This window comes from Aspergillus brunneoviolaceus (genome assembly GCF_003184695.1).
Source record: "Aspergillus brunneoviolaceus CBS 621.78 unplaced genomic scaffold BO95scaffold_28, whole genome shotgun sequence".
NCBI classification, from domain to species: Eukaryota; Fungi; Ascomycota; class Eurotiomycetes; order Eurotiales; family Aspergillaceae; genus Aspergillus; species Aspergillus brunneoviolaceus.
Genome location: NW_020290758.1, coordinates 146,479 through 172,367, shown reverse-complemented (window position 1 = coordinate 172,367; position 25,889 = coordinate 146,479). Strand labels below are relative to the sequence as shown.

Here is a 25,889-nt window from a genome sequence, read left to right as displayed (position 1 = left end):
TATTAATTTTTTATTATAACTTTATTAAATTTATAATAATCTATATATAGCCACAAACTTCTATTCTTTTTAGATATAAAGAAAATAGAGGCCCCTATAAAACTTTTAAATAAATATATTTTTTTATTAGTAGTATTTTTATTAATATAATTTTTAAATACTAAAAGTTCTTTTTCTGAGAGAGGGTAAATAAATCTAAATAAAAATAATTTATTTTTAAAAAGATTGATAATATAATTCTTATTATAATATTTAAAAAAAATTTTAAATTAATTAGAAAAAAAGATATTAGTAAATTCGACTAGTTCTAATAGAATAGAATTATTTTAATAATATTCTAATTTCTTATTATTATCTGAAAGCTATAGTTTCTCTAAAACTTTAATAATTATATAAATATAAATATAATTTTAGCAAGTCTTAGTAAATTTCCAAGAACTTAATTTTTAGATTTAACTAAATTTAAACTATTATTGCTTGTTTTAGAAAGATAAATAAATTTTATAGTTAAGCAGAATAGTTATAAAAAATAAGATTAAAATATTTTAAATAATAATAATATATAATCTAATAAAACACTGTCGTACTTTTCTTAAATTAGTAATATCTAAAGAAATATCTTATATTCTATAATTAGTAATAGAAGTATAGTTAATAATTTTAAATTATAATAAAAATTTCTAGAATTTTAAAAAAAAGTATTATTATATAAATTTAATATTAATTAGATTATATACTATATAACTATTAATATCTGTATAGATTTTCCTAATATTAAATATTTATATTAGTATTAATATTTTATCGGCTATTTCTACTTTATAATACGGGGCTAAGATAGAAAAGTTAGTCTTAATCTATTCTATTTTTTTATATTATTTTTTCTAACTTACAGTTCTTAAATTTAAGCTGATTTTTTTTTTTTAAAAATATTAGTTAATAAGATACTTAATATTATTATATAAAAAATATTATAAAACTTTTCTAACTAGATTAGAATAATTAGTTTTAGAATTAAAAAATTAAATATTCTTATAAAATTATAACTATTTTTATAATATATTAGACCTGTTAAATCTCTATTTATATTTTTATTTCTATATATATAGATTTTAATAATAAATAGTAAAAAATATTATCTTGTTTTATTCCTTAGATAGTTGGTATATATATTTTTTAATATAACAACTAAAATCAGAAAATAATTTTATAAAAAAAGTATAGTTATATTTCTTTTTAGTAACTCTAGAAAAATATTATTTTAAAATATTAAAATAAATATAAAATTTATAAAAATCTTAATTATTTTACTGCCGAGCTTGCTCTAGCTGGCTTATTATATTAAACTTAAAAATAGTAATATTTCGGATAAGAAAAAGTATTTATTTAGTAAAAACAGATTATAAATAGTTAATATTTTTTTTATTCTAGTAATAATTTTTTAAAATAATAATATTATTTTTATTAATAAGTTGTGTTTATATAGCTTATAGTCTTAAAAATCTTATAATAATTATTATAAAACTTAAATAATATTTTCTAAAAATTATAATCTAAATTGTAGAATTATTTTTAATATTTTTAAATATTAAAAAAAAGTTCGAATTACGGAATATCTTTAATTTTAATATTTATTTTAGATTTATTTAAAAAAGAGAAAGTTTTTCGTTGCTAAATTAGTACTAATTTAATATTATTATATTAGATTTTCTATTGCAGTTCGGCAACTTGTTTTTTTAACTACTAATAATTTTATAGCTAACTAATAGTATCTTTAACTATAGTAAGATTTTCTACTAAAGAATCTAATAATAAAAATAATAAATTATTAGTAGTAAAAAAAGTTTCCGACTCGGAACTACTATTAGAATATAAAAATTACGGTAACATACTGTATTCTATAAATAATTAAAAAAAAAAATTAGAATTATAAAAAAAAAAGATTAGTTAGATATAGAATAATAGCAGTCTATTAATTTTAAGACTAATTCTTACTATCCGAAGGTCTAGCAAGGTTCTGGAAGTTAAATACTAAAGAGAATCGGAGTTATTAATATTATAACTGTTACGTGGGGGATGTGTAAATAGACCGTTAGCAACCCGCCATAGTTCCAGGGGTTATCTATAACAGTAAGATAGTATTAGATAAGATTTATAATTTAAATATAAAAGTTATTAAAATTATTTATAAAGAATTATAAGTCATTAATTATATATATAATATTAGAACGTATATTAAATATAATCTATATTAGAGTATTATTATATTTTCAATATAACTTAATATTATCCGGCTGGACAGTTTCTGTATATTTAAATAAAAATATTTTATAGTTAGATAATATAAAAAATTTTATATATTAATATATTAAAATACTTTAGGTATTTTTTAATATATAATTACTGTAAAAATATATTAATAACATATTTTAAGATAATTTTAAAGATGATTTAATAGATAATATATCATTTTTTAAATAACTAAAAAATAAAAAATTAAATATTATTTGAAACTATTCAATATAGTAAATACGCTGGTTAGGTAAAATAAATAAAATAATTTAAATTAAAAAATCAAAATAATTAAAAATAATTTTTTTTTAATTTTTAAACTAATTCTTAAGAAATCTTTTTCTTTAAAAAATTTTAGAATAAAATATTATAAGAAAAGAAGTAAACAATATAATAATATAAATACCTGGATTAAAAACCTGGGAAATTAGTATAATCTAAAAGCAGGCTGTTATTATAATAAATATAAGCCGCTGTAGTAGGAGGTATTATATAATAGTATTTTTTTATATAAAACTAGTTTAGTTATAATATATATTCTTTAAAGTAAAAGAATAAACAAATAAACCAAGATTTGAATTTTATTAAAAAATAGTTTTTTTTTTCAAAATACTTTTCCTAAAACAGGCCCAAGAAATCTAAAAATAGAGCTAAAAAAAACATGCGAAAAAGTTAGATTTATAAATCTTTAAAAGTTTCGAAAAAATATTAAAAATCAATTAAGTTATTAATTTAAATGCAAAATCTAAAATATTAATATTTCCGTACGGTATATAAGATTATATAGATAAATACAGTCTTAAAAAATATTAATTAGAATAATTTAATATATAGATTTGTTTTTTGTAATTATTACTATAATAAAACAAGTATAAAAGTAGTTCTGCTGGTTGCCACAGGGTCTGGATTATTAACAAACTAATATATTAATTACTACCAAGATGAATTTTTGGAACACAGCTCCCTACTATCTTTATACTAGATTATAACTGGTACCCAAGGCTTCCGATTATTTTTCTTTACAGATAATTGCGAAGATTGGAAGAGTCAGCAGGACCCTTATACAAAGCTCGTGTAGATATAACAGTTCCTTTTCTTACTCGAATAGATAATTATCACCTAGATAATTTAACTATGATAGATATAAATGACGCATCTCATATTACTTGCTCTCAAGATTTATTTTGCCATAGAGAAATACATTAGGTTTTCACACAGAGTAATAAAACTAGTCTTAGTAGAATATGGCTCTGCTGTCTGACTGCGACTTCAGCAGATAGTCCGGAGCACGGACATTAGAACCAGTTCCTCATTGCCCCTCCCCCCTCCTGCCCTCCTTCATCCTCTCTGCCTTTATTCCAAAATCATCATAGGCAAGCCTTGAATCATGGATCATAAGAACAATTTCGAACCTATACCCTCTCCCGCACAAGGTGTTGGACCGTTCTACAGACCAGAGGACGAAAAGCCTACAGCAACAGTCTCCAAGGATATATCCTACGAGAATGTCCATGTCCTTCCACAGACCCCTCAATTGATTGCTCTTCTCACGTAAGAAATGGCATAAACATACAAATTTTGCTTTGGAGCATCGCCTCCGTCCTGTACTATGATGGGCTAATCCTCTAGACAGCATGATCAGAGACAAACAAACCTGTCGCGCCGACTTCATCTTCTATTCTAATAGAATCATTCGCCTCCTAGTCGAGGAAGGTCTCAACCATTTACCAGTGGTCGAGCAATCGGTTACCACACCAGTAGGCAGGGTTTACCTCGGAGTTAGATTTGAAGGCAAAATATGCGGCGTTTCGATAATGAGGGCAGGGGAAGCCATGGAGCAAGGCTTAAGGGACTGCTGCCGATCTGTGCGTATCGGCAAAATCCTGATCCAAAGGGATGAGGAGACCTGCAAACCAAAGCTTTTCTACGAGAAGCTTCCAACTGATATCCGCAATCGATGGGTACTCCTTCTAGATCCAATGTTCGCAACCGGTAAGTCGCGACACACCGACATGGCTGGCTCGACCTAATTGTTCCTAGGCGGCTCTGCAACGCTTGCGGTCGAAGTTCTTAAGGCAAAAGGTGTTCCGGAAGATCGCATACTCTTTCTCAATCTTATTGCAAGTCCATCAGGAGTCGCGGATTTTGCAGATCGATTTCCCAAGCTCAGGGTAGTGACTGCATTTATAGATCAGGGCTTGGATGAGAAAAAGTGAGTGCCGCGCATTGTCCACAGTATAAAAGGTGGGACCGGCTGACCGCCACCGCTAGATATATCATCCCGGGGCTGGGTGACTTCGGTGATAGATACTATACACTCTAGATCGACATTGGTACTTGTAAGAGGTTGTCAGGTGCATGGGGGTGGTCTTGACGGGATCTTCTTTGAATGACATTACTTTTATTACACTCAATATGGCGGTATGTAGGCATTAATGGAGTCTTTAAACCAGAGCAAGGGAGATCTGGTTCTTACTCCCCGCCAATTGTCGCAGGCACGTCAGTAATCATCAGCATATTCTTCACCAGGATCCACATCTTCGGTATTCAGGTTTCGAGCACTAGGTGAAGCACTGAAGTCATTTGAGTGTCCGACGCGGGCATCACTTTCTTCGTATCTATGGGCAGTGTCTTTGGCAACCGCATCACAAGCATCCACCCAATCCGAGTACACGTCAACGGCGGCAGAGAGGTCTAGAGCGTGAGATGAGCAGGCCGACATCCTCGAACATGATCCGGGGAAGGCGGACTCACAATTGATTCCTGTCTGAAATCGTTGCCCGCACACTTTGCAAGTGAGGTTTCCCAGACCAAGCTTCTTATCCAGTTTTACTATGATCGAGTTTTCGTGGTTGCAAAACAAACATGCAAATGTGGTGGGCAGTGGTTCTTTCTGTCGCGAGTCAATAAACAGTGAGAGTTATAGGTACCAAGCGCATCAATCACCTTTCGTGTTTGTTGGGGCTGCCTGCTCGACTTCTTTCGCTTACCCTAAATTGCAAACCGAGCATTAGAATTATCGCCATTATCACCAAGAAGTCAGATAACATACCATGATTCAAACTTTTGTGATCTATGATGGTGCGAGGCCAGAAAGTATGAACACTCTGATCCTGTGGAGTTCATGGTCACGGGCCGTCGGTAATCTGATGTCAGCACCCGGACCACTTGCCCATATGTAAATTTTCCGTAAAGTTGGAAATACACATGCAGCTAGCAAGGAAGAAAGTACGGAGTACCGAGTACTTTGTGTACCGAGTACTTTGTACATATTGATCGATAAATCTTCCTTGCGGTACATATAATATCATGTAACTAAAACGGTGGAGAGTTGCCAATCCGCATACTGTATTTCCAGGCACTTAAGTAGTATTTCTCTTCGCGGGAAATGCGAATATAAAGTAAAGTCTTAGAATATTAAAAAGGGTAACTTCGCACGTCCATACTGTACACCCTAACAGCAAGTGATAGTCATGCTGCTTACACCGAGAACTCTGCATATTCTGTATAGCCCCACACAATTGGCATTCGATTGGGATAGATCTTTAGACATGACCATAGGAGACAGAGAATACTGAAGATTGTACGGAGTATCCTGTCTGGTTTGCCGATCTTGATAGATATACCGGATTTGAAGGGAAGAGCCTAGAGCCTGCATTTGCAGATAGTGACATGAACAGAACTTTGCAACAGACTATATGCTGTATCAGACTATTCCAATAACAAGTCATTATACGGAGTAGATCTATGGAAAATGGACTCAGAGTCACGCGTGCTTGACCGATGGGAGCCAATCAAAACGTCTCAAGACAGAGTATTTGTGGGGAAGCATATTATGTAATTTGGTGGTAGGGCCGACGGCTCGCTTAGCTGACTTTTCTGTGGGATTTGGATTTCTACACTTTTCCGCGATTGAGCAGCAAGCCAGCGACAATCGAATCGACTCCCTCCACCAGTGCGCTTGGTGTGATATTTCAGTCTGTCTTCAACTGTTGCGGGATAGACCTGAGTCGCAATAATGGCCGTCGGAAAGTATGCGAAATTATACATCCCCTCTCAACCTACCGAAAATCAGACTACAATCTGGACGTTCAGTAACTGATTGCTTGGTAGGAACAAGCGCTTGTCGAAGGGCAAGAAGGGCATCAAGAAGAGAACCGTTGATCCCTTCTCCAGAAAGGACGAGTACTCCTTGAAGGTATAGTTATTTTGCATTCAATAGTAGCGCTCTGGCTTCGACTGATCGCAATTAGGCTCCTTCAACTTTCCAAGTCCGAGAGTATGCTGCGACCCCAACGTTCCGTTTATGACATTATCTCGTGCAACACTTACCTCGTGGCCCCGGGTATACGACAATGACGCTAACAAGCTTTTATAAAGTGTTGGAAAGACTCTGGTCAACCGCACCAGCGGTCTGAAGAACGCCAACGACTCTTTGAAGGGCCGGATCGTCGAGGTCTCCCTTGCCGACCTGCAGAACGATGAGGATCACGCCTTCCGCAAGGTCAAGCTCCGTGTCGACGAAATCCAGGGAAAGAACTGCTTGACCAACTTCCACGGATTGGATTTCACCACCGACAAGCTCCGTTCCCTGGTACGCAAGTGGCAGTCTTTGATCGAGGCCAATGTCACCGTTAAGACCACCGACGACTATCTCCTTCGTCTCTTCGCCATTGCCTTCACCAAGAGACGCCCCAACCAGATCAAGAAGACCACATACGCTCGCTCCTCCCAGATCCGTGCTATCCGCAAGAAGATGACCGAGATCATTCAGCGCGAAGCTGCCAGCTGCTCTCTCGCCCAGCTTACCACCAAGCTAATTCCCGAGGTTATCGGCCGTGAGATTGAGAAGTCTACCCAGGGCATCTATCCTCTGCAGAACGTTAGTCTAGCGACACGGATATCTAATATTGTCAGACCACTAACCATACACTAGGTCCACATCCGCAAGGTCAAGCTTCTCAAGTCCCCCAAGTTCGACCTCGGTGCGCTGCTTAACCTGCACGGAGAGTCTACGACCGATGACAAGGGTCACAAGGTTGAGAGGGAGTTCAAGGAAACGGTTCTTGAAAGCGTTTAAATTTTTGATACTCGCCGATCATAGATGCTGTTTCCCTCTGTCATCTGAAGTTAATCCTGTGACTATTTCAATCATGACAAAAATGAGTTCAACAATTGTAGTCTCAACAGTGCATCAATAACGACAACCTCGATCTTCATCATTCCAGCGAGCTTTAGTCAACGGGCTAACATTTTGGCTTTATATACCCCACTGCCACCGCCGATATCCAGTTATTGAATCCTTGCAAGTATTGCTGGCTTTCTGAAGTATACTCTCATCAATTTCACGTAAGCCTGACTATAATCGCTTGTTCCTCGCGGGCATTCTCGTCGTGAGCACAGCCCTGGGCAAAGAAGTTCAGTGCAAATACTAGTAGGCTTTAATGCTGAAATATTCTAGTGCAATAGTGATGTATCTCTTTATCTTTAATGGACTGGAAATGTCATCGGTACTCTGGAATACTACTGTAATCACTGTGGTTGTCACATATTTATTGTTATGACAAGACTGCTTTTATCACAGTGCTAAGGTCTCAATACTGTGGCCGCTTTTGGAAGGTGCGCTTTCTATAGTTTGAAGGCGCTGATCTTCCCATATCACGGACAAGGACTACACGTCCCCTTTTCTCCTCTATTCTGTCACCCCTCTCCTGCATATCGTAGGTACGCATGTTTTTTAACAGTCTTTTACACGTATGCCGTCGTTCATGGAGAGTGGATGGTTTCATAATGCTTTATCCTTCCATTGGTGGATGAGGTTTTTGATGTCAGTACTGAACCCTGGTTTGATCGAAATTTGGTAAATAAGAAAGCTCTACATCATTGGCCTGTCAGGGTCAGATACACATCCTTCTCCGTGATATTTGACAATCAAGGCCAAATTGTTCGGTAGTTAATCAAATGCAGGCTCAGCCTAACCTGCCATATTACTTACAGTGCCATGGTACATCCACCAATATGTACGGCGTCCTGTCCAGGTGTTGAACACACGGGGCCCCGATAATAAATAATAGAAAGACCTATTTAAGACTGGTCAACTGAGCATTGATCCAGGAAGTTCAAATTCTATCAGAAGGGGTTGATTAGGTACACTGACCTCAGGCCACAGGAAAAAGTGGCTTAGTAATTGATTTCATTAGTTAGTCAGCTAGTTCCTTTGTATCTACAGATCATCTGAACATTTCGAAATATTCAGATGGACCGACCCCACTTAGCGCGGATCAAAAAGTAAGAACATACCACATAAACTTGAATATTGCTATTTTTTGTCTCAATTTTTTTTCTAAAAACAGACTTATATTTTAGAAGAAACCCGCTAAAGACATCGTGTTGGTATCCAGAAGTCACCTGGCTAAGGCCCAAAAAAGTAAAATGTCCGAATATTATACTATTTCTAATTAAGTATATATTTATTTTTTATATAAAATCATATAAAACTGCAAATACAGATCTTTTACTGTCTAAATTATAGTTACTATTTTAGAAAATTTAAATAAGTTTAAGTAAGCTAAACAGTCCGGCTAATCCGTTCTACAATATCTTCTGTTACAGCAGTCTATATCTATTATAATAGTAGCCTACTGTATTAATGACGAAGAGATAGAACATCAAATAAGCCGAAGTTCTACCGCCAGAAGCAGTAAACAAAATAGCTTTAAACAAACAACAAAATATTAATAAAATTAACAAATACTATAAATACCGGTCTTTAAGAATAAAATTCTCCGAATTATATATGTAAATAATATAGTTAATAAAAAGAATTATTATAATTTAAAATATATAAAAGTATTTTAACAAAAAATACTAAGCATAAGACACCGGGTATAAAAAAGTATGAAAATATAAGAATATAAAGATATAACAGTATAAAATATAAAGATAAAATACGCGAGAAAAAAAAATAAATATTTAGTATATTAAACACGACAAATACAGAGAAAAGATAATAAAAGAAAAAATAAAAAATAAACTATATAAAATAGCTACTAATAATTTTTAAACTTTTTAAATAACTTATTTATAATAATATCAAATATATAAACCTATATATTATATTAGAACTATACTTGAACTAATAAACAAGATATTAAATAACTAGAATATAATATTAATTATAATAAATAGTATAGTTATTAAGAATTTTTAATACTTTCTAAAAATTGTTATTAGAAAAATATTTATTAATAATATAAGATAATTTAGTAAGAATATAACTATATAAAGCTTTGCTGAGAAAAATCGATTTAAACTATATTATAAGTATAATAAAATAAATATATTATAAATTAAATAAATAAAGATAATATATATAATAATTAATAATTTTAATAATAAAAAAAAGCCGGTATGCTACTAAAATAGTTTTTTTTATTTAAAAACAGCGAGCAAGATATATCTTTTATATAAATATGAATATATATTACTACTAGAAATAAAGTATATAGATCTATAATTTATATTATATATCTTTTTAATATAAATAAATATATATTTTAATATTTCTTTTATATTTAATTAATATATAAAGTCTTAACCGTCTTTAATAGTATAAATATTTTTTAGAATAGTATTTTTTAGTATATAAAAAAAAGCTTTAGAATTATTTTATAGACAATAACAATTTTAAAAATATTTAGAGACAATATATTAATATTTTTAAATACAGTATCTCTCAGAACAACCAGATTAATATAAAATATATTAAGATATTTAGCTTAATATAGTATATTCTTAACAAAAGACTAGAAATATTTTAAAAATATATTATATATAAAATAATATAACGATTAATCGGTAGTCACAGAAAAAAAATTAATTATAATAATAATATTAAAGAGTATAAAAGTCTAATTTTAGATATGTTAAATAATTTTATAATATATTATAATTTTTATAGTCTAAATTATATACTCGAATTAACTATTAGTTTAAAAATATATTATAGTAAAATAAAATCAGTAATATTTTATGTATATAAATAATTTCTACTAAAATCCTAATATAAATCAAGAGTTATAATCGGATATAAAATAGTATAATATATTCTAATTATAGAATCATATATAATTAATAAAAATAATATTCTATTATTAAAATATTTATATTAATTTTCTGGATAATAGATTAAGATATTTTATAAATTTATCGACTATAATAAGAAGCTGATTATATCTATTTAATATAAATAAAATAATGATTAAATCTATTATTATATAACAAAAAATAGTAAAACAGATATAGAAATTAGTTATAATTAATTATAAAATTAGTACTTATGAAAATAATTATTTAAATATATCAAATATTTAAAAATCTAGTTATTTAGAAGTTTAAAAGTTTAATAAATAATAAGACTATTTAATTCAGCTATATACTCAGTAAGATCTTAGTAGTTATATTTATTATAGATAATATAAAAAACTTTACATATAATTAAATATGGAAAATATAGCTAGAACTTTTTAAAAATAATAATATTATTTTTAATATTATCTTTGGATATATCGAGTATAATAGAGATTAAAATTATAAATAATATATTTTATTATAAATAAAAAACTTTTATTCATAAGATACAGTAATAAAATATGAAGATTAAATTGAAATATAATAATAATTTTAGATATATAAATATTAGATATATATCTATTTTAGATTTAATATATTAAAAATTTGTCAAGTTCGAGAATATAAATAATATAAAATATAAAAAATTTAATAAATATAAATACAAATATCTTGAAATAAGATGAACTAAATATAAAGAATAATTATATAAAAAATATAAATTTATTAATTAAAATATTCTTAAAGTTGTTTTCAGCGGTATATAAAATATTTTAAAAATATAGAAGTTTTAATAAAGTAGTTATAATAGTATTAAAAATTATAAAGTAATGAAATATAAGTAATCTATACTGCTATATATACTATAAGATGTAAGTAAAATATAGATTTAAATATTTAATTATAATAGTATTAAATATAGTCTGCTTAAAAATAATAACAGTACTTAAATAGTTGATATAAATAATAATAAAAAGACTAGAAAATACAGCTTATATAAAATAATATAATTTATATAATAATTATATGCAATAGAGTATCTTAAGTTAAATAGGCTAGTAATTTTATTCAGGAGGAGTTAAAATATAAAATAAAAAAATATATTATATATATAAGAACGGCTTGCTTAAGTTAGTATAGCTAGAACTATTATTAATATAATATATTATAATTTTATAACTATTCTAATAAATATTAAGATTAATATATATTTAATAGTTCGGATTATAATATATTAATATTTTTAAATCAATAAATTTATTTTTTAATGCTTTAAATACTTAATATTATTAGTAGAAATAAATATTATATAAATAATACAATCTTGATAATTACTAAAATAATTTTTTAATAAAAGTATTTTACATTTTATAGATATAATATCTTCTAGAAATAATAAAGAATATAATAATAAAACTAACCAGTTAAATCCAAACAATAGTTAAACTTAGTAAAATTTATAAAAAATAAAAATTATAAATTATTTATAACTTGTCTTCGGATATACTAAAATTAAGAATATTTATTTTATATTCTTAAAATATAATAAATAAAGAAGTAATAAATATTTTAAATAGTTTAATTTAAGATTTAATTATTTTAAATACTTAAATATAAAATTAAGATAATTATTATACTTATTAAAAGTAAAAATTTAATAATTATATTATTAATATAAATATTTTCTTAGAATACTAGAAATTATTTTTCTAAATATTAATATTTCTTTCTTTTCTCTACCGAGCTTATGTCTTAGATAATATAAAAACCGGAATTCCGACTGTTTTTTTTTTCTTTATACACCTCTGTAATTCCATTCTATAATATTACTATTTTCTTATATAAAATAATATAGATATAAAAATACTAAAATATATAAAACTAGAATATCAAATTATAATATTTTATAATATATTTAAATAATCGATATATTTAAGAGCAGGACGAAAATATAATATATTATATAACTTATATTATGAGAATTTTTTATACAATACCTACTGTTATAATAGTTTATATCTACTACTATAGCAGCCTGCTTCGGGGTTAATATAGATTTATTAGATTTTTAATGCGGATATTTATATTATTATATTACTTATTTCTTTTTTTTATATAATATATTATTCTGAGATTCTTTAGAAAAAAAGATTTCTTAAAAATTAGTCTTAAAATTAATAAAAAATTATTTTTAATCATCTTACTTATTTTATCTAATTAGTATATCTACTATATTAAATAGTTTCTAATAATTTCTAATTCTTCTTATTTTTAGTTATTTAAAAAAAAGTAATATATTATTTAATAAATTTTTATTAGAATTACTACAAGATACTTTATTTATCTTTAAATTATATTATCTAATCTAAATAGATATTTAAGAAGTATAAGCTACTATTTACTAATTAAAATAATTAAAATAATTAAAAAAACAGATTTAAATATTACAGACAAAATATAAAGATTTTAAATTTTTAATAAAATTATAATAATACTATACCAGTTCAACTTTATCTGCTGAATATAAAAAAAAAGAAATTAGAATTAAAAACAATTTTATTTTCTTTTTTTAGTTCAGTTTATAATAGAGAATAGAATAGATTTATAATTTATAATATATTTTTAAAAAAGCTTCTCGGAAGTATTAAATAAAAAATTAAAAAATTCTAACTATAGTTAGCTATTTAAATTTTATTTATTAGTAGAAATAATATCGATATATTAATAAAAAATCCCCGGAAAACCGCCTAAGTATTAAGAAATTATAAGATTATTTTATTTAATAGATTTTTTTTTTATTTAAAACACAGTTATTTTATAATTTAATATTATAAAACAGCTTGAACAGACCTACTAGTAAATTAATTAAAATCTAAAAAAATTTTATTTTTATTTAGATATTTTAAAATAGTATTTTAAATCTAAATAAAATAATAAATATATATTAATCTTCTTTTTAAAGCTGGCATCGGAACTTAGTTAATATATTTATAAATATATACTAAAACTACTGGGTTTTTAAAAAAAATAGTTTTTATTACTATCTATTATTAGAATATATTAAACTGAAAAAAAACAAGATTTAAAAAAATAAAAATACTATCTAAATAAGACTTCTAAAAAAACCGGATTTTTATAGTCTAATAATAAGTTATTTCTATTATAATCTTCTCGAAATAAAAGAAATTAGAAAAAGAAAACTTTTTATTATTATAAATATAATAATAAATATTATTTAGCCAACTAATATTTTTATAAAAATAAAATAAAACCAAACTAAAATTAATAAAAAAAATAATAATTAAAAATCTTTTTATATTTTTAATAAATTAGTTTAAAATAGGGACTATTACTTACTTTAATATATTTATTTACTTTAAAAATATACTTAAAATCTATATAAACTTAGATTTATATACTAAAATTAATTTTTTATTAATTTATTTAATAATTTTATTTAAATATAGTCTTTCTTACAGTTCTACTAGTTATTATAATTAATTATTTTATTATAATTATTTATAATATATAGAAAATTTTTATTACTACTACTAATTTAAAAAGAACTATTTAATTATATATAAAATATTATATAGTTATTAATTATAATCTAAATCTTTCTAAAAGCCCGATTTTACTTTTAATAATTATTTTAAAAAATCTATATATTTATTTATCTATATAAAATCGACAGTAGTAGTATAAGATTTAAATTTAAAAAATTTTATTTTTTTATAAATTTATAAAAGCTTACTAAAATCTTATTTATATTTATATTATAATTAAACTTTTAGAAGATATCTAACTACTAAAAAATAAAGTCTTTTTGAACTATTTATAAATTAGATCTAATAAGATTATATTAGTTTTTAAGCTTTAAGATTTTATAGATATATTTTCTTCTAGTTATTTTTAATAATTTTTTTATAGATCCTTGGACTATACTATTAATCTGAAAAATAATAAAATTCTATTATATAAATCTATTTATTTTTTATTTTAAGTTAAGCTCTAATTTCTTTATTATTATATAAAAAAATATTTAATTAAAATAAATTTAATTTTTTAAAAATCCTATAGAAGCTCTTATTTTTTTATATTAAAAGAATAAATGTTTCTGATGATATATAGATTATAAAAAATTTAATAAGATTTTAATTAAAAATTACTATTCTTTATTTTTAATTTTAAAAATTCTAGACAGAATTATACGAACTAAATATTTTTTAAAACTAGATATTTAAAATATATATTACTAAATTTATATTAAACAGAAAAATAAATAAAAAAATTTTCTTAAATTTATTATAAATATTTTAAATATTTAGTTATATTTTTTAGATTAACTAATACTCTGGCTATATTTTAAAACTATATTTATTTAAGTTTTTATAATATATTAGATATTTTCTGTATTACTTATTTAAATAATATTCTTATTTTTTTAAAGAACTGTTTTTTTATATTCTTTATTTATATTAAGTATTAGAATATTTATAAAAAGCAGATCTTTATATTAAGCTATTAAAGTATATTTTTTACTAAGATTATATTAAATTTTTAGAATATATTATATTTTTATATAATATATTAATAAATTTTTAATATATATTTAATATTTTTATATAGCTAATATTAATTATATTTTATAAGATCTAAATATTCTTAGAATTCTATAATTTTTATTAATATTTTATTAAGAATTATTATTTAATTATATTATTACTAATCTTTTTTTTAATAGATACCTAGAATAGAAAGAAGCCTGAAAGAATAATATTAACTAATAAAAAAATAATAATATTTTAATAATTTTTTTATAGTTTTAAGACTATATTTTTATTAAAATATTTTAATTTTTAACAGAGAATCCGCATAAAAATAGATATTTTTTAATAGAATATAATAGAAATATTATTCCAGCCGGATAACTATAAAATATATATTTTATGATATTCTAATTATAAAAGTTTAATAATATTAAAACTTACTATTTAATTCTAGATTAAAAGCTTTTTATTATTATTTATTTTTTTAAATATTAGTATTAATATTTTAAAAAGCTATTATATACTATTAGAATTCTTTTAAACTATTAAAATGTTTAAATTTTTATAAAACAGCTGAAGCTAAACAGCTGTTAAACTTAATAATATATATATTTTAATAATTATAATTTTATTATTTAATATTAGTCTAATAAATATAATTCTGCCGATCTATTATTAAAAATAAAAAAAATTTAAAAATTCTATCTGATATAAAGAATCTAAAGTTAATATAATATTAAATAGTTAGTAAATTTTTTATAAGATTATAGCTTTTGATTAAAATATAATAAAATATTTTTATAAAAAAGTGTTCAATTCTATATCCGCTAGCATATATTAAGTTTACTAGAATCTAAATATAATTAAATTAATATAAAAATAGTTAGCTGGATTATTAAAATATTTTATAATTTATATATTAATATATTAATAATATTCCGAGTATATAAGTATAAGAATTTATTATATTCTAAAATTATTAGAATAAGCTTATTCTATAATAAATATATTAGTATATTAACAGTATTCCGAATATATAAAAATAAAAACTTATTTTATTCTAAAATTAATAAAGAATTTTATTTTCTGATTAAAAAAATCTAAAATAAAGATATAAAAATATATAATTAAAAACTTACTATTTTAATAAATAATTCTAAGTCTAAATATTAAAAAATTAATAAGAATAATCTTATTATATATAAATACTACTTGTATATTTCTATAAAAAAGGTTTTTAGTAATATTTATCAAATCTTTATTATAATAATCGGCTAGTAGGCTATTTTAAGTAATTAAAAATAAAAACTTTTTTTAAAAAAAGTTTTATTAAATAAATCTTTATAAAGATATAATTATCTATATTAAAAAGTATTCTATATATTAAAAAGTTATATTTACTAGATATAAATTATATAATAAACTTAAATTACTACTAATTTCTAGCTAATTTTTTATTAAATTATTTATAAACTTTATTATAAATCTGTCTTCTATTATAATAAAAAATAATATTTTAGATTTAATTTTTATTATTATTAATAAGTTTATAAAGTAGTATTAATTTTTATTTATATTATATATTATAACTATTTTAAAACTTGCTGAACCTTTTTATAGAAAAATTAAATTCTAATTTAAACTATCTTAAAATATAATTTTAAATAAAGATTTTTTTTACTAGTAAATTTTAGTTCCGAGTTGTCTATTATACTTAAATTAAATTTTATTTTTTAATAATATTTTAATCTTAGATTAATAGTTAAACCAAAAGGATAAATTAGATTTTTAAATAATATTTTTAATATTTTATTAATAAAAATTATTTAAACTAGTCTGTTCTACTATTTTTTACTTAATCTACTTATAATAATACTTTAAATTTAACTACTAGTTATTCTCTTTTTAAGACTCTTTTAGATTATTTATTTAATTTTTATTTTCGTACTAAGATTAGTATTTTTTAAAGAAAGATTTCTACAGCTAAAAATTAAATTAATAAATTAATTATATTATAGAAAAATTTATAAAATTACTAGCAAAATACTAATAAAATATAAAAAAAATATTATAATAAAAAGTACTAGCTAATAATTTTTAAAAAAAAATCTTATAAAGCTGTCTACTAAAAATTTAAAAATTAAAATTTTATTTTAGAAACTAGCTTTTTAATATATTAGATTTCTAAAAATTCTAGCAGCTATTAGAAAATAAATATATTAAATTTCTCTGTCTAATTACTATAATTAAATCTATAATATCTTTTATATATTATTATTAGAATAATAGAAATTTAATATAAATTTATAAGACTAACTCTACTTTTTAGATTTAAAAAAAAAAATGTTTAAGATTAAAGATATTAAAAATAAATAAATCTTTAATAATAAATAGTATTTTTTAGTTAAATAAACAGACTAGCTAAATAAATTTAATAAATAAATTCTAGAAAAATCGATAAATAATATCTAATAAGCTATTTAAAACTATAAAAAATAAAAATAAAAATTAGAATAATAAAAAATATTATATTTCTAAATATAAGAAAGATAATTAAATCTATATTAAATTATTATATTAGATATATTTAAAGTTTAATACTAAAATATACTTAAAATAAAAAGTCTTTATAAATAAATCGGATTTTTATTAAAAAACTACTAGATTAATCCGATTAATTAATATTATTTTTATAGAAAATAACCAGCAAAAAGCTAGAACTATTTTATTTTTTAAATATAAAAATCTTAAAAAAGATCTTATTATTATATATAGTATATTTTTTGCGGTAGATCTTCTTAAAAATATTTATTTAATTTTAGTTTATAAAAAAATCTATTATCTCTAAATACTAAATAAAATATAATTAGATTATTTATAATAAAACAACAGCCTATAATAAAAAAGTAATAAAAAACTAAATTAAATTAATAAATTAGCTTATAAATTAATAAAAAATTAATATAAAAATATATAATAATCTTAAACTTATTAATATTAATTAATTTATATTTACAGCGGTAGACCAGCTCGATTATTTTAATATTAATAATTAAAACTAGAATTAAGTAGCTAATCTAAATATAAAATATTAAGTTCTAATTTAGATTCTAATTAAAAGTAGTATAATTAATAAAAACCTTCTACCTTTAATTTAAAATCTATAAAAACTTAAGAATATTTTTTAATATATTAATTAAAGTCTAGTTTTTATTAACCTAATAAATCTACTAAAAAACTGTTAAAGTATATTTAATAATAAATCTGGTCTTTATTAGAATATTACTTATATATTATAGATATTATAGTATTAAAAATATAGCTAGATATAAAATTTTCTACGTTAGTAATATTAAATCTTTTAATATTAGTTTTTAAATAATATAAATAAAAAGAATTTTAGATATAATAGGCATATCGGCCAAATAATAGTAAGTAGTTATTTATATTATATTAAAAAATAGTAAGAATAAGAATTTTAAAAAAATAAATTAACAGACAAATACTAAATAAATAATAAAAATAAAAATAAAAATAATAAAAAAAGAGAATATAGAAAAGAAATTTAATAGAAAATTAAGATATAAAAATAAATAAAAATAAATTAATTTTTTTTATTTATATATATACTTTATATCGGATTCTAATTAGATTATTAATAAAATATATATTTTATTTACTGTTTTAGAATCTTTTATTTACATAATATATAATTTACTAGATAATTTTTTTATTATTATAGTACTGAACTTTACTATTTAAAAAATACTACTAATAAAAAGATCTAATTAGAATAAATAATAAAACTATTTATAGTTATATTATTATATTAAATAGTCTGGCTTGGCGGAAAAGTATAATTATATAATATCTACTATTATTATAGTTTATATTTATTATTATAATAGTCTACTTCGGGGTTAATATAGATTTATTAAACTTTTAATCTAGATATTTTTATTATTATATTACTTCTTTTTTTTATATAATATATTGTTCTGAGATTCTTTAGAAAAAAAGATTTCTTAAAAATTAGTTTTAAAATTAATAAAAGACTGTTTTTAATTATTTTACTTGCCTTGTCTAACCAGCGTGTCTACTGCGTCAAATAGCTCCTAACAGAATTTTAATATTATCTAAATAAGCAGATATAATTCTTTATTTATTAAACTAGAATATTAATTATTTAATATTTAATAAAACAGTTTAAAAATTTAGATATTTTACGGAATTTCTTTTTTCGGAAATAGTATATATATTTTAACTAATTAAATAACTAGTACTTAATATTAATCCAGATAAACTACTTAGTTATATAAAATTTAAATTAATTAGTATTATATTATTAGTTTCAACAAGATTTAGATTAAGTAATATCTTATTAAAACTTGCGATAATTATAACTATAAATCTTTTTATATTAAGATTTTAAATATTAAAAAAAGATTTAATATTTTTTTTATAAATCTTCTATAAAAGAATTTTGATAATATATTAAAATATCTGATTTTATAAATATTAAAACAGCCTATTTTAAAAATATTTATATTACTTATATAAATTTTATATATTTTTATTAAGTCTAAGCTATTATAATTTTATAAAGTTTCTTTTTTCTATTTAGCTATTTATAGTTATAATATCTTTTAGTTTTATAGTTTCTTCTTTTATAATTTCTTTCTCTACAGCCTTTTTTATAATTTCTTTTTTATATCTTTTTTTTAACTATTTCTAAACTAAGACTATCTGTAGGAAGTTTATCATCTTTTTTTTTATTTAATAAGTACCTATTTTTTATACAGTTAGATAGTAATAAATAATCTAAAAAACAATAATTTAAAAAAATATTTCTTTTTATTTTTTATTAAAGCTTTTTATTTATTCTCTTTCTTTTATATTTTTATTACTTAAATTATTCATATTTTTTAATCAGACTTTTATAGAAATAAAGTTTTAAAACACCAATATAAAAGCTACTAATATAAAAATTTTTAATATAATTACTATTAAAATAAGGTTAGAACTTTTTAAAATATAAGAAAACAGTCTAATAAAAAATAAATAAAATAATATAATCAGCTATAATTACAGCTTATTAATATAATAATAAAGCCAAAAAATATAAACTGATATTGTTTAATTTTTAAATAAAAATATAATTAATATAATTAGAAAAAGTACATAAAATATAAAGAATAAAACTAATATAAAAATAGAAAAAAAAAATAAAAAAAATAAAAAAAATAAAAAAAAACAACTAGTATAGTATATTTAAACTTTAAGATCAAATAATATTAGTTATGCTTTTTCTAGTATAAAAGCAGACTAGTATTTTAAGTAATAAAAATATATTATATACTTTAAAAATATTAATCTTTTTATTAACTATATTAAAAACATAATTTATGTATATTAAGAACCTGCGGTATAAATAAGTATTATTAATTATTTATAAAAAATACCTTTCTATTAATATCTTATATTTAATAAATATAATATATATATATATTTCTAAAAAATAAAATATTTAAAGATCTTTATATTAGATTTAAGTCTAATCTTAGTTAATCATTTATTTATTTATAAGCTACTATAGATTATAACAAGCCGATATATATTAAAATAAATCTATTTAAATATTTATTTAAAATATTATATATAATTATAAAATCTTTTAGATTTATAATATTTATAATTAATTAATATTAATATAAATATATTTTTATTCTAATTTTATAACCGGTATTAATTTATTTATTTGAACTATTATAATAATTAAATTTTTTAGCTGTTTAGACAGTAAGATATCTTCTTAATAAAAATAATCAAATAATAAATAGAATATCTAATAAAAACATTAATACAAAAAAAATAATTATTATAATAATAATTATTAAAAAAAAAATTTTTTTTAGAAATATTTTAATAACATATATTAGCATTACTTTAATAATAGTTATTAAAAGTAGAATAACTATTAAAGCTATTAAAAAAACTAATATAAAATTAATTATAATAATTATAATAATTATTCTTTTAAGAACGTCTATATATTCTAATATAATTATAATTAATATAATAATAATTTTAATTCTAGAAAGTCTTAGCTTATTAATATAAATATAAATATTAATAACTAGAATAATAATAGATATTTTTTAAAATGAATAAAATATATAAAAATAAAATAATTTATAGATACAGCTGTAATAATAATTTTTATATTTTAAATAACTATTTCTAGTAAACTGTTTTTAAACTAGAATAAAAATTAGAGATATTAATATAAAAATAATAAATAATAGCTGTCTTAAAATTATATAAGTAGATTATAATAAATATATTAAATCTTTATCTAAAATAATAATTGATTCTAGTTTTAACTATATTTTATTTAAACTAATTTTATTATATCTAATAAGCTCGATAATATATATTTTTTTTTATTTTATAATAATAAATTTAATAAACTAATAATACATTATAATTATTATTATACTATTTTTATATTTTATAATAAACTATACTAATATATTTTTTATATAATAATAAAAAATATAAAAGATAAGCTATTAAAGCTTATAAAACTATAAAAGAAATTTCTACTTAATAATAAAATATATAAAAATATGAAATCTTAGTTTATTATAAAGAAAATCTACTTAGACCTATAATCTAATATATGAAAATATTAATATAGTATTTAAAATAGTAAAAATAGTATATATTTTATTAAAAAGCTTTTTACAAATATTTTTAAATATTATATTATTTATAAAAAAGAATATTATATTAAAATATATCAAATCTTCTAATGATTTATTTGTCTCTATTAAATATAAAAAGAATATTAATATTAATATATTTTATATATCGTAAACTACTATTATAATAATAGATTTTAATAAGAAAACTAATTTTTAAATAACATATATAAATATAAAGTATAGTTTAATTCTAATTAGTAAAATCTTTATTTTAAGTATTAAAAATATTAAGTTTTATTTTATTAAAAAAATATTTATATTATAAATGTTTTAGCTTCAAATATATTATAAATAAATATATTATTTTTTAAATATACTTTCTATGAATAATAGTAGAATAAAAAATATTAGTCTTTTAATTAAATTATTTAATATTAAGTATTAATATAACTATATTATTATAAAAATATTTATTATAAATAATTATAAGTTTAGAATAGATATATTTATAGATATTAATATAATTAGTTATAAAAATATTCTACTTGACTATTATTATTAGAGAATATAGCCAAGAAACTATAAAAGATTAATTAATAGTAAAATATAAATTAAAAAATAAATTAATCTGCTAATTTATTGAGTTTAATATACTATAATATCGATATATAATATAATATATATATTTATTTATATAAAAATAAAGCTACTAAAAAATAAAATTGTATGTTTAAACTTTTATTATAAAAAAAACTTATAAATTTATATATATTTAATAGATTTAGATTTTATTTTTATTTAAATTATAAATTAAAGTTTATATAATATAAGAATAGCCAGATATACCAGATTAAAAATAGTTTTACATAATAAATATACTATTATATATTAAATAGAAAATTATATAGTAAGACTAGCTTACTATTTAGATAAATATAATCTAAAACAGTTATTATATTATATAAATAAATTAAAATATATTAATCTAATTAGTTTTAATAAATAGTAAAAGTAATATCTTTTTTTTATTAAAAAATATATATTAAATACATATTAAAAAACAATTAGTATATACTGCTAATCTTACAAATAGTTATAATGAAAAGATTTTAGTTATAAAAAAACCACTTCTTCCTGTATAAAAAAAATAAAATACTTAAAACTATTATTATTATTAAAACAGTGGAAACGAAGATAATAAAACTACTAATAAAAAGATTATAAAAGATTTAAATAAAAAATTAAAAATAACTAAAAACTATAAGTTTTTATATTTAATATTAAAAAATACTACTATATTACCAATAGACTAAATTATATATAATAAAAATTCTAACTATATTTATTATTTTAAAGAAATAATTAGTAAGTATAATATATAAACTAAACTAAATAAATTTAATATTAAAATAGCAAATTCAACTAAAGACTAATAGCTAGAAATATTAATAAAAGAAATTTTAAAATATTTAAATTATATATATACATAGCACATTAGCAAGCAAAATTAGAAAATTATTAATAAAATATTTAATTTTTCATATATTTAAAATATGTTTTGTTTTACTAAAAATTATATTTTAATTGTATATTCTGTTTGTATAGTCTAAAAAACTGTAATTAATCTAATTATAAATATAAAAATAATAAAAAAATATATAGTAATAAATTTATAAAAAATAAAGAAAAAAATTATATTTGATTTTTATTTAATTTTATTATAAAATAAGATTATTCGGCTAGTAGCTGGATATATATATATATTATTATAATAAATATTTATGAATATTTTTATTAATAGCTTATAAAATATATATATATATTATAATTATAGAATTTATTAATTTGATTCTATATATCTACAAATAGATAGATTTTGATTTTAAAAAATTTTAAATATTTTATAAAATATATATTAATAATTTAGTAATTATAATAATTAGTTTTAATATATATATTAAATATTTATATTAAATATTCAAATATTTTAAAATAATAAATATTAAGTTTAAGCTTACTAAGACTTTTATAATTCTTTTATTTATATAATTATTAAACTAATAAGTTAATAATTCTAGTCTATCTATTCTAAAAAAAACTGTTCATAATATTTTTTTCTATTTTCTAACATACTTTTAGTTTTAAAATATTATTTTAATATTATAAATTATATATAATATTAAAAATTATAATAAACTACCCCCGTATAGCTGTTTTAAAATAAAAAGATAATATTTTTTAAAAACTTACCAAGTTAAAAAAACTAAAATTAAAAAATATATTTTAATAATATTATATAAATATTAATATTTAATAAGTTTACCGCATTTAATGATCTATAAATAAAACTTAATAAAAATATAGATAAAATATTAATATATTTTTAATCTAAGTCTTAATTATAAATTAATCTAGATATTTTATATAAAAATATAATACTATTTTATATTATATTAATTAAAATAAGTTATACAATTTATTAAAACTAGTTTTATTTTTTAGTAGATTTCTTACAGTTTATAAATATAATTACTAACTAATAAAACTTAAAATATTCTATTTTATTTAAAGTTATACATATATCAATAATACTATATATAAATTATATAAATACTATCAGACTAATTTAAATAATAATATTTAATATAATAATATTAAAGTATTAAAATCTTTATCTTATTTATATATTCTAGTTTATATAAAAATCTTACTTATAAATATATTATCTTATCTTCTAGCTGAAAATATATTATATATATCTTTTAGTCTTAATAATCCTTTTAAAGTAGAATTAGCAGTTATATAAAAAAATATTATATTATTTAATTTAAATATTCATTAAGTCATATACTATTATAAAATAGTAGAATATAATATTTTACTAATTTTGTTATTAAAAGGTTTTAGAATATATATTTTACTATTTGATAAAAAAGCTTTTCTATATAATATATAATAAATATAAATATTAAAGAACTACTAAATATTTTACTATATTAAAAAATCTTATATTATACCGAAGCTGTACTATACTTAATAAATATATATATTATTATTGAAAATATTTATATAATTATATATGAAAATATAGATTTTTTAATATTTTTTAACTAAATATTTTATTAGCTATTTTATTTTATATAATAATAATTAATTTTATTATTAGTCTATCGGCTTTTAAATATTGACTAGTATATAAACTTAAAATATTATAAGTATAAATATTTTAAATAAATATAATTAGCTTATAGCTTTTGTCGATAAATTTATAAAATAAATTAATTTAATATTTAAATTTATATAATAGTTTATATTTCTCTAAAAATACCAGCTAGTATTATATTTTTAAAAATATAACTAAAATTTATTTTATATTTTTATATTTAATTATAATATCTGATTTCTTAGCAACTTTTAAGTTAAAATATTTAAAAAACTAAATATAAAATAATATTATTTTACCATATATTATCTATAGACAGATAAATAAATAAAAAAAATTAAATAATTAAAATTATATTTTAATATATGTATATATATAAAATTATTAAATTTACTAAATATAATTTCTATTTTAAATTATTATTTAGATTAATAATTTTACTAATATAATTATAAAAATAAGCCTGTATAATTTTATATTTAAAATATTTTTATATAATTTATAAATAAGGTAAATATTTATTTGTAAATTAATATTTTAAATTATACCTAAATACTAAAATATATATAAATTTATAGTTATATATATAAAATATATTTATACTAGAATTATTAGGTTATTGAATTTGATATTAAAAATAAAATATATTTTAAATTTTATAAAAACTATAGCCTTTTAATTAGTAAAATAAAGGTTATTGAAAAGAAATTTAGTTATTAATATACTAGTTTATTTTATATTTTAAAACAGATTAAAGAATTTATTTACTATCTAAATATTTTATTGAAACAATAATTATATTTAAAGTTTTTAATAATATAATTAGAACCGATATTTAAAACTGACGATTTATATAACTAATAATATATTTAATTATGTATAATATAAAAAATAAATTTAAAATTAAATATATTCTTATAAGCAGAATAGTATATTATTAACTAAAAAAATAGTTTTAAAATAATTAAATATTTTATTTAATTTATATAATACAGTTCTAAAAGAGATAAATAAATAAGTAAAAGAAATATTAATAGAATAAATCTA

General features: G+C 20.0%; 3 protein-coding genes across 3 annotated transcripts; 2 read left to right on the top strand and 1 right to left on the bottom strand.

The window, feature by feature from the left end:
* The first annotated feature begins 3,562 nt into the window (after nucleotides 1–3,562).
* BO95DRAFT_513874 (uracil phosphoribosyltransferase) lies at nucleotides 3,563–4,772 on the top strand. Its single transcript, XM_025591634.1, has 4 exons — nucleotides 3,563–3,843; nucleotides 3,926–4,284; nucleotides 4,333–4,504; nucleotides 4,564–4,772. Exons 1-4 carry the CDS (start codon nucleotides 3,680–3,682, stop codon nucleotides 4,613–4,615), a joined length of 747 nt encoding a protein of 248 aa, XP_025442945.1. The 5' UTR covers nucleotides 3,563–3,679; the 3' UTR covers nucleotides 4,616–4,772.
* On the bottom strand, nucleotides 4,558–5,496 carry BO95DRAFT_105650 (transcription elongation factor 1 family protein). Its single transcript, XM_025580349.1, has 4 exons — nucleotides 5,345–5,496; nucleotides 5,239–5,283; nucleotides 5,047–5,185; nucleotides 4,558–4,986 (listed from the first exon to the last, which is right to left on the bottom strand). Exons 1-4 carry the CDS (start codon nucleotides 5,345–5,347, stop codon nucleotides 4,793–4,795), a joined length of 381 nt encoding a protein of 126 aa, XP_025442944.1. The 5' UTR covers nucleotides 5,348–5,496; the 3' UTR covers nucleotides 4,558–4,792.
* A 799-nt stretch (nucleotides 5,497–6,295) lies between these two features.
* On the top strand, nucleotides 6,296–7,753 carry rps1 (40S ribosomal protein eS1). Its single transcript, XM_025583536.1, has 5 exons — nucleotides 6,296–6,324; nucleotides 6,406–6,490; nucleotides 6,546–6,571; nucleotides 6,673–7,174; nucleotides 7,229–7,753. The coding sequence occupies exons 1-5, from the start codon at nucleotides 6,311–6,313 to the stop codon at nucleotides 7,370–7,372; spliced, it is 771 nt and encodes a 256-aa protein (XP_025442943.1). The 5' UTR covers nucleotides 6,296–6,310; the 3' UTR covers nucleotides 7,373–7,753.
* Nucleotides 7,754–25,889: the final 18,136 nt, after the last annotated feature.

Bases quoted from the DNA above. Each gene is read 5' to 3' on its own strand.
- BO95DRAFT_513874 (XM_025591634.1), top strand. From the start codon at position 3,680: ATGGATCATAAGAACAATTTCGAACCTATACCCTCTCCCGCACAAGGT. The intron at 3,844-3,925 runs GTAAGAAATGGC...TCCTCTAGACAG, and splicing joins CAATTGATTGCTCTTCTCAC to CATGATCAGAGACAAACAAA. The intron at 4,505-4,563 runs GTGAGTGCCGCG...CGCCACCGCTAG, and splicing joins CAGGGCTTGGATGAGAAAAA to ATATATCATCCCGGGGCTGG.
- BO95DRAFT_105650 (XM_025580349.1), bottom strand. The intron at 5,186-5,238 runs GTGATTGATGCG...GACTCGCGACAG, and splicing joins AGCCCCAACAAACACGAAAG to AAAGAACCACTGCCCACCAC. The intron at 4,987-5,046 runs GTGAGTCCGCCT...CTCACGCTCTAG, and splicing joins ATTTCAGACAGGAATCAATT to ACCTCTCTGCCGCCGTTGAC.
- rps1 (XM_025583536.1), top strand. The intron at 6,491-6,545 runs GTATAGTTATTT...GATCGCAATTAG, and splicing joins AGGACGAGTACTCCTTGAAG to GCTCCTTCAACTTTCCAAGT. The intron at 7,175-7,228 runs GTTAGTCTAGCG...ACCATACACTAG, and splicing joins GCATCTATCCTCTGCAGAAC to GTCCACATCCGCAAGGTCAA.